Source organism: Momordica charantia, assembly GCF_013281855.1.
Source record: "Momordica charantia cultivar OHB3-1 chromosome 6 unlocalized genomic scaffold, Mcharantia_2.0 BLBB01000006.1, whole genome shotgun sequence".
Lineage (NCBI taxonomy): Eukaryota > Viridiplantae > Streptophyta > Magnoliopsida > Cucurbitales > Cucurbitaceae > Momordica > Momordica charantia.
Genome location: NW_028275164.1, coordinates 28,693,929 through 28,713,735, shown reverse-complemented (window position 1 = coordinate 28,713,735; position 19,807 = coordinate 28,693,929). Strand labels below are relative to the sequence as shown.

General features: G+C 33.8%; 3 protein-coding genes across 6 annotated transcripts; 2 read left to right on the top strand and 1 right to left on the bottom strand.

The window, feature by feature from the left end:
• Positions 1–387: 387 nt before the first annotated feature.
• LOC111025338 (UDP-glucose 4-epimerase GEPI48) lies at positions 388–3,898 on the bottom strand. 3 transcript variants are annotated; one of them, XM_022303183.2, is made up of 10 exons: positions 3,744–3,898; positions 3,404–3,614; positions 3,051–3,100; positions 2,120–2,255; positions 1,852–1,953; positions 1,446–1,673; positions 1,276–1,354; positions 1,102–1,184; positions 762–853; positions 388–681 (listed from the first exon to the last, which is right to left on the bottom strand). In XM_022303183.2, exons 2-10 carry the CDS (start codon positions 3,584–3,586, stop codon positions 588–590), a joined length of 1,047 nt encoding a protein of 348 aa, XP_022158875.1. In that variant the 5' UTR covers positions 3,587–3,614; positions 3,744–3,898; the 3' UTR covers positions 388–587. The 3 variants fall into 3 exon arrangements, with proteins under 3 accessions (XP_022158875.1, XP_022158890.1, XP_022158882.1); XM_022303198.2 differs by having other exon boundaries at positions 3,750–3,890; XM_022303190.2 differs by lacking the exon at positions 3,744–3,898 and having other exon boundaries at positions 3,404–3,688.
• A 4,924-nt stretch (positions 3,899–8,822) lies between these two features.
• Positions 8,823–11,299, top strand: LOC148211051 (cytochrome b561 and DOMON domain-containing protein At3g61750-like). Its single transcript, XM_088125524.1, has 4 exons — positions 8,823–9,056; positions 9,883–10,282; positions 10,350–10,636; positions 10,739–11,299. The coding sequence occupies exons 1-4, from the start codon at positions 8,838–8,840 to the stop codon at positions 11,018–11,020; spliced, it is 1,188 nt and encodes a 395-aa protein (XP_087981650.1). The 5' UTR covers positions 8,823–8,837; the 3' UTR covers positions 11,021–11,299.
• A 2,455-nt stretch (positions 11,300–13,754) lies between these two features.
• On the top strand, positions 13,755–17,730 carry LOC111025331 (alpha/beta-Hydrolases superfamily protein). Of its 2 annotated transcripts, none has more exons than XM_022303176.2 (3): positions 13,755–13,913; positions 16,185–16,291; positions 16,540–17,730. In XM_022303176.2, exons 2-3 carry the CDS (start codon positions 16,230–16,232, stop codon positions 17,513–17,515), a joined length of 1,038 nt encoding a protein of 345 aa, XP_022158868.1. In that variant the 5' UTR covers positions 13,755–13,913; positions 16,185–16,229; the 3' UTR covers positions 17,516–17,730. The 2 variants fall into 2 exon arrangements, with proteins under 2 accessions (XP_022158868.1, XP_087980813.1); XM_088124687.1 differs by having other exon boundaries at positions 13,775–13,968.
• Positions 17,731–19,807: the final 2,077 nt, after the last annotated feature.

Genomic DNA, 19,807 nt, shown 5'->3' with positions numbered 1-19,807 from the left:
ATCAATTTTAGTCTATAAGCTTTCAACTTTTATTTATTTTAGTCCATATTTTCAAAAAGTTCATTTTGGTTAATGTACTTAAAAGGTAACTATTTTGGTCACTTCATTTTCATTTTTATCTCATTTATTTCTATCATAATTTTAACATGACACTTTATTCACTGTGGCCATAAATTTGTATTACATGATTTTCGTTACGTACAAAATTTTGCAAATAGTTACCAAATTGGTCATCTTTAAAAAATACAAATATCAAAATAAACGTTTAGAAAAGTGACTAAAACAAACCAAAATTGAAAGTAAATTTTGTTTTCCAACTCGAATTTGAAAGACCACGCTTTAAAAATTTTAGGGAAAACAAGGGATAAAGAGAAAATATTGATAACGTAGTGGAAGAAAAACTTATGATTAAAAATAAAGTCTACATTCCAACTCCAAGGGGGAAAAAAACAAGTGTAAAACACTGCCCCAATGGAGATTGGCTTATTGATATCCATTGATGCAAAAGAGAGAGATGCAATCTGAGAGGGCAATCGCAAAAATGGAAATGGGAAAATATGAAAAGGAATAACAAGTTTGGGGTCTTCTCATTTGTTGGGGGCTGAAGCTTCATAGCCATAAGGGTTTTTGCTGGCCCAGTTCCACTGATCTCTGCACATTTCTTTAATTCCATATTTTGCCCTACAACACACACATCAAACAATGAGTTTATTGATTAACAACAGCTAAAAATGAGATTATGATTAGGGTTCTTATCTTACTTCCACTTCAGCTCCTTCTCCGCTTTCTCTGTTTCTGCATATACGATTTCGGCATCTCCGGGCCGTCGATCCGCCATTACAAGAGAAATTTTCTGCAAACAGAATAGGCCTCATTCCATATAAATTCAAAAGCATTCCATATAAATTCAAAAGCTTGAACTGATGGGTTAGGTTAGTAATGCTAATCGTTTTTCTTGACACTCCCTCTCACGTGTGGGTTCTAACATTAATTTGATTTGCAAAGTCGAGACATGAACTAGAGAAAAGAAATGTCACTGCCGAGCGCTTTGATATCACATTATACTAATCTACTCTTTGGATATGAAGGAAAAGATTTTACCTTTCCAGATGCATTTTCAAAAGCTGCAACCATCTCCAAAACTGAAGTACCCTTTCCAGTTCCCAAGTTGTAAACCTCACAGCCTGTGGATTAATATATCCACCAGTCTTATAATTCTCTCGATGAAAATAATGATATGAGATTGTGAAATGGCCAAAAGCAAACCCTTTATACCTATTTTGGGATCATCCACTTTCCGCAATGCAGCAATATGCCCATCAGCCAAATCAACAACATGAATGTAGTCACGAACCTAAAACAAGAGACAACAACCACCAACCTTTAATTATCAAATATAGGAGTAGGAAAAGGGAAAATGAACTTTTTTTTTTTAAAAGACGTACCCCTGTTCCATCTTTGGTTGAGTAGTCGGTTCCAAAAACTGTAAGGGCTGGGCGCCTCCCAACAGCAACTTGTTGCACAAAAGGCATCAGATTGTTGGGAATTCCACGGGGATCTTCACCAATGTCTCCACTAGGATGTGCGCCTACTGGGTTGAAGTATCTAAGCAATATGATTTTCCATTCCGAATCTGATCGGTATATATCGCGGCAAATTTCTTCTATGAAAAGCTGAAACGAAAATGGCATATTGGGTCATTTCATGGAAAAAACATCTATATGAAAAATGCTAATCCAGAACTGTTGACTCTCCAAGCAGGTTTTGTATATTAAAAACAAAATTTTGTTTCGAGAAAACTCAGAGAGTTTCTTGAGAGCATCTATAAAGTTCCATGCCGATTCTTTGCACCTTAGTTCGTCCATATGGGTTTGTTGCAGACAAAGGGAACTCTTCAGTGCAAGGGACTTTCTTTGGCCACCCATAGACAGTGGCAGATGATGAAAACACAAGCTGACAAAGAGAAAATTTTGAAAGACAAGTTAGGTTTGCATCATATCAAAATTTGTAAGATCTCAAGGGATCAATGGGAATTCCCAGGTATCACAATAAAGTTCTTATTATGGCTCGTCAGTAATTAAATTATATGATTTGGTATTTAAGTAAGATGCAAGAGAACCTTTTTGCATCCATGGGAAGCCATGACTTCCAAGAGAACTATTGTTCCAATTAAGTTGTTATCGTAGTATAGCAGTGGCTTTTGGACACTTTCACCAACTGCTTTAAGTCCAGCAAAGTGTATGACAGCATCGAATCTGCAAAAACAATTGGAATTCCAAAAAAGTTAGAGAATGCAAAAAGAGAAAAAAGAAAAAAAGGTATGCTTTTTTTCGGAAAGCACAAAGCTTCATCTTCATCCATTGAGAGAGACGGGGGAGAAGGGTGGTGCTGAAAATAATGGGCCAAATTATGAAACTATTCCATTTTATCAAAAACCCAGAAATTTCTTGCACCCTCCCCTCAGGACTCATTGACATTGAAATTACCCTCAACAATTAGTGAATTATAAAAATGCAGGGACACACAAAAACAATACCTCAGCTAATTTTTGAAATTTGAAATACAATTTTTAGATTCTTTTTCCTTCTAAAAAGCTTAAGGAATGTTTTAAAATATAAAATATATATCCATTGACAGACTACTTATTTTCTGAAAACCAAAAAACATTCCATAAAAAGCCTTCAATTCAGTAGAGGCCATCTGGCGATGTGCGCCTGCTGATAAAGAACTGAACCCAACGTTGTGGCCATGGCACGGGTGCCCTTTCGCCAATGTTTTTCATTAAAAATAGAAGTTAAAATCTAATTTTAAAAAAATTATTTTAGTCGTTAAAAAATTAATATATATATATTTTCTTTTATAGTGAATAAAACTTAGATGCTTACGAATGGACCCGTTCTTCGCGTAAAGCGAGGGGATCCTTTCCGATAGGTTAAAAAACATGTGGCCGCACAAAGATGCTTTTAGTTTTTGTACGAAATCACAATAGGAAATAGAAAATTTTCTCCAAATAATGTTTGGAAGGTGAGAAAGTAAGTAGAGATCCTTACTGCGTGGAGGCGAAAACCTTCTCAAGAGCCGATTTATCCCGTAAATCAAGCTGCAAATGGAAAATCGCAACCACATCAACACCAGAAATCCTCATCGCATTGTAACTTTTGATCCAGAACTTTCCAGGAAAATGAAAAACAGACTCTGAATCCAATCCACATGTAAATGTTCGTTTCAAAGAGATCGCAAAATCACGAACAGGAATCAACAAAATCTCAAGATCGACGCAACAAATATGAGTTCCAGAGAACCAAATGGCAACAAACTAACACGATTCGCAAGCTTAACACATGAAATCGAACGATTAACCTAACGGAAGGGAAAAAAAAGAGGCGAAAGTAAGTGAGAAAACCTTGTGAAAGGTGAGATTCTTGCCCAAATCACCGGCCAGATCTCTGACTCTGCGAATAGCGATTTCGGAGGAGTTGTCCAAGTTGTCGACGACGACGGCGTTATAGCCGCCCAGAAGAAGCTGAAGAACGGTGTGGCTGCCGATGTACCCAGCTCCACCAGTGACCAAAATGCTCTTCGCCATGGCTGCTGCAACTTAGAGAGAGAAACAACTGAAGAAGAACAGAGTAGAAAATTAATATAAAAAATTGAGAGAAGAGGGGGCTTGGGAATGGGATCGGAAGAGGAAACAAGAATTGAATTTATAAATGTTGATGAGAAATTTATTGCAGAGAAGTTACCGATACTTTTACAGAGAAGACGACGATCCTGCAACCGCAACCGCGACTGGAAGCTAAAATTATTGCGTTTTTTGTTTCTGGAAGAGAATTGAAAAATGTGGATGGAGTGTTAAAATATCCCAGATTAAAAAATAATACAAGGTCATTTCTCAAACAATTTTAATATGTTATCCGATTCTAAAATTTAAAAAAAACTTGAATTGAGATATAACTCATGAATATTAATATGCTTTAAATTATATAAAATACTAAACTTTAAGATGGGTTGTAATAATACACTTAAATTTTTAAAAGTATATATTTACTTTTAAATTTTAAATTTATTTCAAATTACCCTTACGTCAAAATTTTTATTGTTAAAATGAAAACGGAAAATAACATAGTAGTGGTGACTTGTAAAATAATGGCACATGTGACATAGGTAACAAATTTTAATTTTGCCTCTAGACTTTAGAGTAAGTTTCAATTATATAATTTGCGTTTCAAAAGTTATTGTTTTAACTCTTAATCTTTGAAATTGTTTCAAAACAACTTCATTAGCTTCTCCATTAAAATGAATATGAAAATATGATGGGATAACTAATTGGAAAATAAAAGTTACACATTGGTTAGGCGTACGTTAGCAATGAGCTGTAAAACAGTCTAAGGGTTTTTAATCACATTCAAAATTGTCCCTAGAAGAGAAACAAATTTAGGAGATATAGTAGTTTTGGTTTGAAATGATGGGGCTTGGGAAGCCACATATTGTAAGAAAAACAAGTCATACATCGGTAAAAATCACAACCACTTTGACTCAAATACTAGAAAAGTCGAAGGACATAGAGAAATTGATAGTTCATGAGTAGAATACGCTACAAGAGAAAAAATGCGTAGAAGAGTGAGATCATTGAAATAGGCCTAGGTGTGGAAGCTAGGAGCATTTTATTGTTGTTTGAGATGGAATAATCAATGTGTTAAATTGTAAGTTTGTTTGTATGTTAAAAATTTTCAACGGGTCTATGAAATATGAACTTGAGGGTTGTGTTTATTCGGTCTCTATACTTTAGAAATATTATAATGAGCTCCTATACCTTCCATTTTTGCGTCTTAGATAATACAAATTTTCAATTTTGTATTTAATAGGTCACTACAACTATCTTTATAACTTTCATGCTTACAATACCAAAAGGCTAGATCTAGTCAAAATTATCCCATTACCAACATAACAAACTTTAAATAACATAGCATGTGTGTTACTTAACAATAAATTCGCATAATTGATACCATCGTAAGTTTAGTTTAGTGGTAATTGGCACATATCTCTACGAATCCCTCACCTATTTCTTGTACTAAAAAAAGCATAATTAATGACAATGATCTATTACTTACAAACTTAAAAGTTCAATAACCTAGAAAACAAAACTTTTAAAAGTATGTCAAAGTGAGCATAGTTCAGCGGTAATTGATATATACCTCCAACCAAGCAGTTATGAGTTCGAATCCCCCCAAAATGTAAAAAAAAAACTAGTAAGGATTGGATTTGAAATTTTTTAAAACTTAAAAATGATGGTTAATGATCTCATATTAAAAAGATAAGAGACCTAACAAATGTTTATAATAGACATGAATTACTTCTCTTATTCCTAATTGATTTTGAGATATAACTCATGAATATTGATTGATAAGGACTACCATAGATTTTTTTTACCTTATAAGACCAAATTAGAAATGAAAATAAACTTTAGAACAAAAGTCTATATTTTCATGAATTTAATTTTAAGATGGGTAAAATTCAAAGATCAAAATTAAAGTTTTTGGAACTTTAGAGATGGAAATAGAAAATAATAAAAATTCAGGACCCAAATAATAACATTCACAAATCTCACAAGCCTTTTCATTTTTAAATTACTTAAAGATAATAATTCAACCATTGTCTTTTTGCAGTTTACACTATTATATTGCATACGACGTTGAATTCCTTAAAAAAGTTTTTTTTGGTTGAAATACTACCCTCATTTTCTGGTTCTGTCCTTTAAAAAATTGACTATTTTGACTCTTATCTCCGAAATTCGCAGAATGACCGATGAAACCAACTGAATCCACTCTCGTGACATGATCGAAGTTCGATCCACCACTTTGAGGAAAGAGATGAGACGGTTTTTTAATTCTTGAAATGTAGCAATAAATTTGTATTAAATAATTTTTTGTGAATTTTTCAAATAAGGACCAAAGTGGTCAAATTTTTTGTGTAACTTTTTGGTAAGGGTTTAATTATGAGGAATTTCCAAAGGTCAAAAAGAGAAGCTTAATCATATTTGAAGAGAAGCACTTGATTTTTGCCTTTGAGTGAATTAGACACAACAAATTCACCTAATTTCCTCACTCCCCAAGAGGCAACATGACATTGCTAGGTCCCTCCATGTGGTAGTGCATGCCTTTCTTTCCAACCCAATTTCACATTAATAATGCCTTCTTCTTCTTCTTCGTTTTTTTTTTTTTGATTTCAAATAATATGGTGTGAGGATATCGACCTTTGATCTTTAAGAGTAATTCGTACAATGGTTGGAACGTTAATACATATCTAGATGGAAGAATGGCCAGAAACTTTGGAGGAAGCGTGACATAAGAGAGTGTGCACTCTTTTCTTTAATGTGCTGGTTATATTATATATATAATGTCTTAACTAGTTGAACTATGTTTAGATTAGTTAGTCCATTCTATTTAAATTTTATTTCATATTTCAAATATAGTTAAATGTTTGTGCGCCATTTACTTTATATATATATAGTAAATTATAAATTTGGTCTCAAAACTTTCAAGCATGCATCTATAATCATTGTTCTATAAACTTGTCAAATAGGTCCAAAATGTTATGTCCTATTTGATTCTGTAAGTTTTTAATTGGTTCATAAACTTTTAATTTTGTGTTTAATAGATTCCCGCGTGTTACCCTATTAAATTAAACAATTATGCTTCACATGTCTGTAACCTATTCAAAATAATCATATGTCATATAATCCTTAAATAATATAATTAATGTGTTGCAAAAGAATTAAACTAATTGAATTAATGACAGTGACCTATTAAATACAAAACAAAATTAAAATTTTAGAAATTTGTACCAAACTTGTTAAGGTACAAGGAAGGGACCCAAATTGATGTGACCATAAAAGCTTAGGACACAACCCTAAAAATTAAGTGACTATTCAACTTTTTAATTTAACATTTTTTCCAAACAAAAAATTTCAGAGAGTAAATCATATATTTATGTCCCAATAAATATATATTGAGTATGACGTATTATTTGGTTCTTAAATTTCAAAAAGTTCCTAAACTTTTAAATATTGACAGCTTACTACATATAATTTAGATGAAGTTAAGTAAGTTGATGACTAGTTGAAATGGTTAGAAATAAATGAACATAGAGAATATATGAGCTCAAAATATTGACGTATCTACTAAGTTAGGTTCGAATTAATCATTCTGAATTAATAAATAAAATGATTTTTGAGCATTATTTTTCTTAGTTCAACAACAAACATGGGGTAATATTTAAACTTTCAATATTTTCTGAGCGAGAATTTATGTCTTAACTAATTAAATTATCACACATTACAAAATGATCTTGGATCTTTTTACAATTGAATAGAGAGTTAATTTTTTTTTTTTTATATAAGAATGCATCGGTGAATGATGAACTTAAATTAACCTTGATTAATTATTGTTGTATAGTTTCTTGATAAGATAAATTTATAATAATTTATCTGTCAGAGTTTCACAGAGCATGTGACTCTAGTCTCTACATAATAACCCATTTTTTAATCTCTAATTAAAATATTAATTATGATTAACTTAACAATCTAGAGTATCAAAATCTTATATTCTCAAATTTCTTGGCGTCATATCAACAACTGATCACTCTTCTCTATGATAATATTATATACATATAGATTATAGACTGCCTAAATACATATATGACTGATGTAAGATTCTTTTTCTAATTTCAAAATTTGTCCCTATGTTTGAATATGAATAAGTGAAGTTATATATCTTTTAAACAAAGAAAATGTCACCAACGAAGTGTTCATGGGTTGGATTGCAGACGTTGGGACTACGGATACGTGCTCCTACTAATCTTAGATATATTATATACGTTTCACTAACATGTAACTTCTGGTGGGATGGTTCATGTGGGCATTCATAGTAACAAATTAATATAAATGAGTCCAACTCTTTTAAATAGCCAATATTGTTATGTAAATATATATTTTTTTAATTTCTTATCTATTGTGCAGCCATGTCACCTAAATTTTTAATTTTTTTTTTTGGATTTTTAGTTTCAAATTATAGTTGTGAAATTTATGCTTGGGGTTTCTAATATTTTCTATTACTATTAGTGTAGGAGAAATATTATAAAATAAAAACATCATCGTTGTTAATTTTATCCAAGATACTTTTCCATTATTGAACTTTTTGTCCCTTAATGATCAACTTTAAAATTATATATATATATATATATATATAATTTTTTTTAATACAACATGTCGGGGTGGGAATCGAACTCACAACTTCTTGGTTTGACGTACATGTCAATTACTACTGAACTATGCTTGATTTGACTTTAAAATTATATTATTGATGGGCGTTCAAATATTTTATTTGGTGAACTAAAAACATTAGCCATCAGGTAGGTAATGAAAATGATCATGACGAGTAGAAATAAGATATATCCATTATATTAGTTTATCAATTACTCACACATTAGCATTAATGTTACAGACACATAAAAAACATTAATTTTATCGGTAGCTATATAGCCATCGTAGGGAGAACATTTGTTTGGCATGAATATTATCATTTCAGAATATGAAAACTTTTTTAATCTTTATTATAACTAGAAGGATGTTGATAAACCAAAATCATAGGACAAAAATCTTTGGATAACTTGGTGGATTAGGGACAATGGTCAAGCGTGATCCAATGGGCGTCTTTCTTCTCCACCTTCCACTTGTTTGACCAAAATGGGATGCCTCCATTAATGGCTACCTCTGGCTGACCTGCGTAAAGAGAGATCAGAAGTACTAGAGATCTGAGAGAAATGAAGAGCTAACACAAATGGCTGTTTCATCAAACAATTCTTCACACAAACTTCTCCTAATTTCACTCTTCTGCCTCGCATTCATCCTCCGATTCGACCCGAAAGTCATCGCCGATGAAACTACTGTTCCTCCGAGTTCCTGCAACCCCAATCTCAATGCGATTCTCCCTCCTCCATATTCCGATCTCTCCAGCCTCAGCTGCTCCATCATTTGGAACCAGATGTTTTCCTTCAGTGTAACTCTCTCCATCCATCTTTATATATCTTCGTTTTCCCCGATTTGTCTCCTTCCCTGTACTCGTTAAAATAGTGATTTAATTTAGTTCACGAACTTTAGTTTAAATTGGTAACAATTTAAGTCTTTGAACTTTATTAGGTAAAATTTAGTCATTTGTAATTTAAAATTTGTAACAATTTAGTTTATACCGTGAAAATTTACATCAAAATTAAATGTCAATTTTTATCCTATGACAATTTAAGGACTATTGATTTATCGATCTACGTATATAAAAACTTTAAAAAAATCGTGATAGAGACTAATTAATTGTTACGTATGAAAATTTAAGAACCAAATTTATTTCATACAGTGATATCTGAGATTTACGAGTATATAAAATTTGTTATTTGACATGAAAATTTTGAAGTCTTAGATCATGATAATCTAAACAAATATATATATTAATCTTGAAAATACATTAAAAACATAACACGTTTTCTGACATTAACAATTTAAATTTATTTTTTGAATTAAAAGCATCGAGAGATATCTTGTGAAGATGTAATTGATTGTCCAAGTTATATAAAAAAGGGGCAAGTATACTTTTCTAAATGCATATATTATACTTACAATATATTGTTTCAAACTAGATCATCAAACAACAGCCTCTCGATTAGAGAAGCCATGTTCGCTTTATGTATTAAGTAGATCATCATCAATATTGTCTAAGTTAGAATATCAACATGGAATCCAAATTTTGTGTGGAAAATTAGGAAAATTAAAAAAGTAAAGCAAGCATCTGAGTGTGACATTTGAATCGGAATTGTGTTATTTGGGGTTTGCAGTTTTTCCAGGACTTTAAAAACGTGACGACGATCGTGTTATCAGGGAGGCACGATCACAGATGGATCGGAATCGCGTTCTCCCGCGACGGGAAGATGGTGGGATCGAGCGCGATGGTGGCGTGGGTGGACAGAGACGGCGTCACCGGAATCCGGCAGTACCATTTGGAAGGCAAAAACATCACCCAAGTCATCCCCGACAAAGGCGATCTCCATTTCACCAGCGCCAAGCCCGCTGTCGTCGTTCGCGACGGCCTCCTCTACATCGCCTTCCAGATCCAGTTCCCCACCTCCCTCGCTTTCCAGCCTATTCTGCTCGCCATCGGCAGCGGAAATCCCCTCCCCAATGGCCTCCTCCCCAAGCACGTCAACTCTTCCTCCACCACCATCGAATTCTCCTCAGGTAACTTCCCCCAATTTCCCCCGATTTCCCCCAATTTCAAACCCTAATTTTTCGATTCTCTCTGCAGCTCATCTCTTGGGCCAGCCGATTGACCCCGAAGATCTCAGGAGATACCATGGAGCCACCGCGATCATCGGCTGGGGCATTCTCACGCCGGCCGGGGTCTTGATCGCCAAGTACTTCCGCCACATGGAGCCGTCCTGGTATTACCTTCATTCCTCCACGCAGTTCGTCGGATTCTTCGTAGGGATTATCTCCATCGCTTTAGGCCGCAATCTATACCATAAAATCGACGCCGTCTTCGTGGCGCACAAATTCCTCGGATACGTTGTGCTTGTCCTCGCAGGTCTCGAGGTTCGGATCTGAAACTGAAACTCTGTCTCCGTCTCTGCAGATCCGCCATGGCTACCGGATCTGAGACTCTGTTTCTGTTTCTTTTTGTTGTTGGCTCTGCAGGTCTGCCAGTTCGTCGGTAGGCCGTCGAGTGAGTCAAAACTCCGGCAGTACTGGAATTTCGCTCATTATTGGGTGGGAAGAGTCGCAGTTATCGTGGGAGTTACCAACATTTTCGTCGGATTCCATGGAGTCACATCCGATGGTGGGCTGAAGGTAAGTTTTGGGGTGGCGCTGGTGACTCTGTTTACGACAGCGATCTTCCTCCAAGGACGGATGATGAGAGAAAATACGATCCCCAAAACCGTTCAACAACCGCCGGTGTTTCAAGTGGATAAACGTTAGTGCCAAATGAAAATAGGTAGACAGGGATGTTGTTTGTAAGTTATAAAAAGAAAAAAAGAAAGATATAATAAAGTTAGAATAGTTTTATGTATAATTGAATCCGAGCAACTTGACATTTATTTTCTAGCTCTTGATGTTTATGGTTGTATTTTTATGTCTTCGTTCCATATTTTTTGTTGATTGTTTTGTTGATGTAGAATTCCAAGCAAAGTGAGTTGGCCTGTGAGAAAGTAAGGTATGGAATTTTGATTGCTTAGTTCTGATTGAGACTGACTTGAACTTCAGAATGTTATTCTTTTTGTGCAGGTCTTTGGTCACACAACTCTTCTGCTATATGTCAGAATTTTTCATCAACATTGTTGTTTGTCATTCTTTTATTCATGTTCTTGCTAATTTTTTATTTCCAAGTTTCTTTGACGAGGATGTGAAAATCCAACTTTTTTTTCCTGCAATATATCTAACCATTACAAAAAAAAAACAAAAAAAACGACAAGTTAAAAGATCTATTTTCAGTAACTACCCAAGCAAAAAAAAAGAAGAGAGAGAGAGAGAGATAGAGAAGTGAAGAGGTTAAATTATAAGTTTTTTTCTAAACTTTTGTGGTTGTATCTACCTAGTATTTGTATTTAAAAAGTTTGGTTTACTAGATTTTTTAAATTTTATTTTAAGTTCAAATAATAAGAAAGGAGAGAATTTGAACGTCCAACTTTAAAGAGGTAAGTAATGTCTCGAGAGTTAGTTATCTACCTGTCAACTCAAGTATAAAAAATTAATAGATGCAACATTTATATTATAGTCAACCTTTTTCATTTTCACCTATTAAATTTAACCATTATGATAACTTTTCATATAGTAAAGTTGTTAATTTATATGGAAAATATTTTTGGTATCTAAAGTCTGAGGTTAGTGTCTATTTCAAAAGAGAACAGTTTTAGTAAGTATGAAAAATAGTTTGGATCCCGACCATTAGTTAACCAATTGTAATATGATGCGGCAATTAAATTGGCTTTGCATCCTTTTACCTCCTTCTTCTTCCCTTCCTCTGATGAAACCACCATTGGTCGTCGGCGGAGCCATCAACAATGCCCTACCAACAACAACCACTCCTCTCTCCATACAGATTTGGAGACAATTTATTCCATTATTACAATAGATCCGTCGACATCATTCTTGAGCTTGTTATCAGAGGAGCTGAAACAAATGATAGAAGAGAGCTCTCATAAGGTACTAGAAATTTTCATAGTAAACTAAACCGTTTGGATAATTAAAAGACATGAATGCATGAAGAAAGAGATAGAAACTAGAATAAATATCTATCAATTTTTTTATGGTGTCAAATAGAAAGATATTTACACCTAAATTATATGACAAGAATCTAAGAAGGACCGTCTTAAAATTTCGATAACTCGAAGAGAAAAAAATGTAGAAAAAGAGACAACCTTTCTATTTTTCAAAACACGAAGAGATTAAGAGATGCTAAGCGTGGTGATCACGTAAAAATATGTGCCAACGTCCAAATATTATTCCTAACAAAATACTCGAAATCAACCTTTTTTTTTTGAAAGGTCCAAAAGCCCCATGGAAACCCACATCTAAACAAGGCAGGAAATTTCAACTTAAGCGGGAATAGGGTGGAAGGAATTTTTTTCGGTGACTTAATGGAGATGAGAACACACATATATAAGGCCTTTAGTTACTTTATTTGGACACATTTTTCATAAGATATTTACACTTAATTGAAATATTATGTTTATGTTTACTAAAAATATTAAGCGAACTTATCTGATTTTTCATCGAAAACGACAAACCACGTATCAAAATTTGAAACTAGGTTGGTTGATGATACGTTAATCAAGAAGTTATAGTTTTTAAACTTAAAATCTACACAAATTCGACCCATTGAGAACATAAAATATGTGAACCAAAAACAGAATTTGAAATCGTTTAGTTTTTATTTTTTATTTATTTATCCAAAAGCGTGAAATTATTTGAAATCCCTCCAAAAATTAAAGGTTCCAAATAGGGGTAAAAAACATACCTTTAATGAGCTAAATCCAGAGGTGGAAATGATTTTTCCTTACAAAATTACAATTTTATATTGCATTTAATTGAATGTCATGTCACATTGAACATTTTCAATGGGACAAATCTAATAAGTTGCTACAGTAAACTGAAAATAATTAAATTGATTAAGATATATATCTTTGACTAAAAGATAAGATATTCAAATCTTCATTTTATGTGTTATTGAACTAAAAAATATGTTTATTACGTAAATTAAAGAAAACTCTAAATCCGTTAGAAAACAACGTCACTTGCTTTTTTTAGTTGAACAATATGTGAGAGTGTAAATTTGTATTTTTGACTTTTTATTGAGAAGGGCTAAAGTGGGTGTATACATGTGAGAGTATATATCTTTTTTTATTTTATTTTGTTTTTGAAAACAACATGTAGGAGTGGAAATTTGAATTTGAATTTTTAGTTGAAAATAAGTATCTTGATTGAATCAATTGCTATGTTTAGGTTGACAAAATTATGTCAAACCGAGCATAGCTCGAGTGGTTAAGACATTTATCTCTAAAGTTGTAAAAATTATTTTATTTAATAAATATTTTCTCGGGCTATTTTGTCAAATTATAAAGAAGTAAAAAAAAAAACATATATAAAGCAAACAGAAAAAACGAAAAAGAAAAACCCATCCAATTAATCGAAAAAAAATTACGTATATAAAGCAAATAAAAAATCGAAAAAGAAAAAACCACCCAAATTAATCGGCGGTACCTTGTTTCTCCCTGCGCATGTCAATGGTCTTGTCGCTTAAAAAATCAATGGCTTCAGATTCCGAATAACTTGCAGTCACCAAACGAGGCGTTCTTCAAGCGTCCGCCTAGAGGTAATTTCCGAGCCTTCTCTCCATCGGATTTTTCTCCGTGCAAAGTCGTTTCGTGGTAGGCGTCTCGTTTCAATCTTTTTTTTTTTTTGGTTGCGATTTGAAATGCCGTGTTGATTTTGTACCAAACCACATTTTGATTCAGATCCGCAGTGGTTTTTGAAATGCCGTTTGTTTATTGAAGATTATTTGCGTGTTTGAGAATTAAAGTTGTTGATCTCTTTTTCCTTGAACATCCTTCTTCTTACAGCACTGGTAATAGCGGATTTAGCAGTTAGTTTTGATAGATCTTCTTGTCTTGGATTTCTGCAATTTCTGTTCTAAACTCTCGAGCGTGAAGTCCCCGAAATTATCTCAGAAAAACAAGTAGTTTGTTTAAATGAAAATAAAGAGAGCGAAATAAGTGTTACATTGTTGTTAAATGAGAATTCCAGATTCAATGGCCAAGTATTTTTAATTAGTGTGTTTGATTTTCTGCTTTCGTTGTTTAAATATTCAATCGTCTGGTAGTTTTCGGGAGATACCTTATCTTTTTTACAAGATGCCAAGAAGCTAAAGGACAAAATGTCGCTTGAATTTTTGGGGTTAAAATTACAAAATTTGTGTTTGAATTCTCAGGAGTGTGTCTAATAATTCCTAGCTCTTTGAAAACTTTTTAAAAATAGGTTCATGTATTAAAAGATATCTTATCTAGTCTTAGTACTTTTGCCGGTTAAATGTTTCAAACTTTCAATTTTGTATCTAGTAGGTCACTGTTCTTAATTTTTTAAAGATTTTTCTTACATTGCCAAAGACCTAAATTTATCTGAAATCATGTCTACGTAATATTACAATCATAATACTATGTAATCGTTAATTGACGGAGGTAATGCGGAGACTAGGGACAACACTTAAAGTTCAAAGATCTTTAAAAAAAAACTTTTCAAATACAAAGACTTACCACACAACCATGGAAGTGAGGACCAAACTAGTAATTTAACTAATTTTTTAGGACTTATAAAATTAAGATATATTTTTGGACACTGAGGATTGAAGTTGGTGCCTACTTGGTCTCTAAGCTTTCAAAATAGACACTTTTAATCTTTGAGATTATATTACAATCATAATACTATGTCAATTAATGGAGGTAATGCGGAGACTAAGGACAACACTTAAAGTTCAAAGATCTTAAAAAAAGCCTTTTCAATACAAAGACTTACCACACAACCATGGAAGTGAGAACCAAACTAGTAATTTAACTAATTTTTTAGGACTTATAAATTTAAGATATACTTTTGGGCACTGAGGATTGAAGTTGGTGCCTACTTGGTCTCTAAGGTTTCAAAATGGACACTTTTAATCTTTGAGATTTGAGAAAATGTTTAGATGATCTTTGAGCGCATTTGATTGTTAGTTGACTAACAGTAATGAGCTCATTTGATCGTTAGTTTTCCCTCTCCTTCTCCCTCTTCACCTCCCCTCCTCTGATAGGCCTCACAGTTGTCTGTCGTCTCCCTCCTTATTGGTTGCGTTGACGTTGTTGGAAGTCCATGGTGAAAACGTTCACGATCTATTTGGAATGAGGAACGAAGTCCCCCTTCACATCTGAAATGAGGAATGGGGGTTCTAGTATGAGGAACAGTTCATCGTTCAATTGAAACGAGAGTTCCTCATTCTAGATCTAGAAATGAGGAACGTTCTCCTTCGACTGGAATGAAGACCTATTCCTCGTTCTAGATCTAAATGTTCCTCATTCTAGAAAGATTGTGATGTTGAGGACTTCAGGTGATGATGGCTAGCGGTGAGGTTCGTCGGGGGAGGGGAGGAGGAAAGGAAGAAGAAGAGGAAAGGAGAGAGAAAGTCTAGTCACTAAAAAAATATTATTAAACTAATATATTTTACCGAATCAGCAAAGTCACATCATCTCACCCTTAGTCCACTGATGGCAAATGAGCTCAAGTACCATTTATAATACTTTTTCAAACCTCAAGAACTAAAAGTGTTCTTTTTGAAACCTTATGGACCAAATAAGCACCGAACCCAAAAAAAAAAGAATTTTGCCCTAAATTTAAACTTAATATTTTGGTCAAAGGATCACTCTTCTTTGTCTGTGAAAAGAGAAGGCTTTTAACTTCTGTAATGTAATTATGCTTTTGGTGAACGAACTTTCGATTGCTTTTCGTGAATAAACTTTTGATTGTTACACTATCCTTTTGTTGCATGGTTATACAATTTATGAAACAGCTACAAGTCACATTCTAATAATTTTCTAAACTTTCCTCGCTTGGTGTACAGCAACTTTTAAGGGTTTCAAGAGGAAAGGAGAGGATATCAAGTGTAATGGCCTCCGAAAGGGAAGTTTTTGAACTTTCAGGGCCATTACACCTAACTCCTGTTGACTGGTAAGAACAAATTCCTAGAAGTTCAATTTTTACTACTATCACATGAAAAGCTTTTAGTGATTGAGTTCAGATTTCTGGGAGTCCGTTCATTTGATTATGACTTGAACAATCGCTTATTTATTTCCAGCATTAGCAATTTGTACATGAACCAAGTTGTTGTGATGTTGTTCTTAATAATGTTTTATGGAGTTAACAATGATTTTACATCAGTCTGGTGGAGTAGACAATAACGTTATGACTGACTGTAGGGAGAATGCCGATCACAGAAGGTCAGTTGCTGCTTGTTTGGTACAAGGTGTCTACATATTAGAACGCGATCGTCAGGAGAAACGTCAAGGTTCTGATGCGTTAGCTCCCCGCTGGTGGGAATTCTGCCACTTTCGGTTGTTTCGTCAGCTTGTTGACGATGTTGATTCTTCCATATTTGGTGCTATTTATGAATTCAAACCCGTGCTGCTTCAAGGCGACCACAAAATAGATGGTAGTCCACGATATGTGATTGCCTTCCGAGGCACCCTGACCAGACCAGATTCTGTCTCTCGTGATATAGAGTTAGATCTCCACTTCATGCAAAATGGACTGCATCGAACATCGCGTTTCGAGATCGCGATGCAAGTGGTCAGGAACATGGTTGCTACTGTTGGTGATTCAAATATCTGGTTAGCTGGCCATTCCCTGGGGTCAGCCATGGCAATGCTTGCTGGAAAAACCATGGCGAGAACCGGCATTTTCCTCGAATCATATCTCTTTAACCCACCATTCTTTGCTGCACCAATCGAGAGAATCAAGGACAAGAAATTGAAACATGGCATACGGATTGCTGGCAGCGTTATCACAGCAGGACTTGCTTTTGCTTTGAAGGCCAGTAATAATAACCAGAGAAATCGAACCGAGGAACCATTTTTTGCCATTGCAGCATGGGTTCCATCTCTATTTGTTAATCCATCAGACCATATAGGATCAGAATACATTGGATATTTCGAGCACAGGAAGAACATGGAAGAGATCGGTGCAGGAAGCATCGAGAGATTAGCAACCCAGAACTCGATTGGAGGCCTTTTGCTGAATGCAATCGGGCGGGAATCAGAGCCGCTGCACCTCATTCCTTCAGCAAGCTTGACAGTAAATTTAGCTCCTGCACAGGAATTTAAACAAGCCCATGGCATTCATCAGTGGTGGCAGCCACATCTGCAGTTGCACTCAAAGATCTATAAGTATTCCTAGATTTTCCTGCGTCTAAACTTGTGAGATGTGCAATTTATCAGTGTTGTATGTTTGGTGGATTAGCATTTGAGATTTGCCTCTTCTTTGTTTATAATATGAAGAGAGAAAACTTGTCCATTGATGACCACTTCGGGCTGTTAGCATCAGTCTAGTTCATGTTTATATTGAACGTTGTAGATTGTTAACTATTTTATCATTATTTCATGGTTAAATTATGAACTTTATCCATGTAATTTGTAGATGGCGTGTTTTTCTTTCGAAGCGTCTAAAAAGTCTATATAGTTGTCTTGACTTTTTCTTTAGTACAATATGTGGGGGTGTGAATTCAAATTTATGACCTTTTAGTCGGACATAGACAACTTAACCTGTTGAACTGTACTTAAGTTGGCTACTTGTCTTGATTTTAGTCAATGTTATTAAAGTTGGTTGATAGAATGCCTACATGATAAGATATTAGATGAAAAATTAGCATATGATGTAACGGTTGAGGTTGCAAAAGAAATGCAAACAAAGTTTCACATTGGTCAGTGAAGGAAGTGATCTATATGGTATAGGTGAGCACAATTATCTCTATTAGTATGAGATCTTTTGTATCAAATATTATACTATTGTTGAGATACTTGGGATGTTATTGTCCTTAACAAGTGGTATCAAAGCTATGGTAAAAAACTTAGCTGTGTGGGAGAAATCCTCAAATGCTGAACAAGAGTAATTAGTGAGTCTTATAGTCATTAAAAAAATTTATGAAAACTATGGATGAATCCTCAAGTCAAACAAAAATTTCTCGAAGGCGAGTAAGACGATTTATCAAGTCGTGGAGATTGATAGAAAAAGTAGTCCAATCGATTTTCACTTCTGCCTTCTATGTAGCAGTGTTTTATCTGGACATGTTGGATAAAAGTAGACTCTCATTGTCGGTCGAGAGTCACAAATCAGGCTCTCGTATTAGGGAGCAGATGAGTGCATGAGTATTCTGAAGCAAGATACAAGTGGCACTTTGTTCGAGAGTTGGAGGGGAGAATTTGTTGGGGTTATAAGGAATGCAAACAAAATCTCATAAAAAAGGAATCGATTTATGATATATATAAGTAAGAGGACAATTATGTCCATTGGTATGAGATTTTTTTGGTGAAAAAAAAATAAGGTAACGTCCAAAACAGACAATATCATATCGGTACTTGGAGTGTCGTTATCCTTAACTGTAACAAATCCATTGGATGAGTTATCACCTGATAAAAGAAATATAAACCAGTCATTAAACCACAACCCTAACTTTATCTCCGTCGGCCAAAACCGTCCCAACTCCAACTCAATCAAACAATTCATTTGTAGCATGTTCAATTGGTGGCTAGATCATATTATCTTATCTAAATTCCTTCGGATGAAATGCTAAGCTAAGATAGGCCAATTGATATTAATGGTAAAAAACTGGAAAACAACATAAATTAAATTCTAGAGATGTAACTCAAATTTCATAAAATTTATAAACTAAATAGATATAATGTTAAAATTATATAGCCAATACAAACATGGTTCAAATGGTTAGTTAAAGACATTTGTTTTCCTCGTTGAGTTTAAAAAATGAACGAGAGAATTGAAACGAAACCTTTAAGGAAGGAAAGTAATGTCTTGACTGGTTAAGCTATGCTCGCGCCGATGATTATGGAACTTGTAAAAATATTCAAAATAGGTAAATGAAATTTGTAATTAACTTTATTTAATAACATTTAATTAAAATTTAGAGCAATTGCATATATAGCAATTTGGCCGAAAACAATTGGAAATCTAGCACAAGTTAAAAAATCCGCAAATGTAGCACTATTTCAAGTCCAACCTAGATAAAAGTGTATGAAAGGTCGAAAAAGCCCATCAATATATATTAACAATGATAGCCTTACAAGTGATACAAGTCTATCGCGAATAAGAATCTATGGGTGATAGACACGATGGACATGTATAACTAATATGTTCTAATAGAATGAAAATGATATATAAATAATTTTTTAACTTTCATTTTCACCAATGTTCTTTTAATATCTATGCATGCTTATTCAATATTTTGTGTATGTACCATATCAATAGAATTAAAATGGTAAATCAGCGATCATGTAACTTTGGTTTTTATCCGTGTTCTTTTTTTTAAGTTAAATTGTTATTTGGTCTATTATTATATATCATATAAATAGAATAAAAATGATATAATTAGTGATTATGTGTGATGCTAGTTTGATACCAGTTTTTTATATGCCTTACTTATTTAATATTTGATATATCACTGGTATAACCTATCAT

What these genes read in the sequence shown, in the direction of transcription:
- LOC111025331 (XM_022303176.2), top strand. Translation starts at nt 16,230, where the DNA reads ATGGCCTCCGAAAGGGAAGTTTTTGAACTTTCAGGGCCATTACACCTA. An exon ending in CACCTAACTCCTGTTGACTG is followed by an intron (nt 16,292 to 16,539) that starts GTAAGAACAAAT and finishes GACTGACTGTAG; the next exon opens with GGAGAATGCCGATCACAGAA.
- LOC148211051 (XM_088125524.1), top strand. Translation starts at nt 8,838, where the DNA reads ATGGCTGTTTCATCAAACAATTCTTCACACAAACTTCTCCTAATTTCA. An exon ending in CACCATCGAATTCTCCTCAG is followed by an intron (nt 10,283 to 10,349) that starts GTAACTTCCCCC and finishes TTCTCTCTGCAG; the next exon opens with CTCATCTCTTGGGCCAGCCG. An exon ending in TTGTCCTCGCAGGTCTCGAG is followed by an intron (nt 10,637 to 10,738) that starts GTTCGGATCTGA and finishes TTGGCTCTGCAG; the next exon opens with GTCTGCCAGTTCGTCGGTAG.
- LOC111025338 (XM_022303183.2), bottom strand. Translation starts at nt 3,586, where the DNA reads ATGGCGAAGAGCATTTTGGTCACTGGTGGAGCTGGGTACATCGGCAGC. An exon ending in CTTCCCATGGATGCAAAAAG is followed by an intron (nt 1,954 to 2,119) that starts GTTCTCTTGCAT and finishes TCTCTTTGTCAG; the next exon opens with CTTGTGTTTTCATCATCTGC. An exon ending in ACCCATATGGACGAACTAAG is followed by an intron (nt 1,674 to 1,851) that starts GTGCAAAGAATC and finishes TTTTCGTTTCAG; the next exon opens with CTTTTCATAGAAGAAATTTG.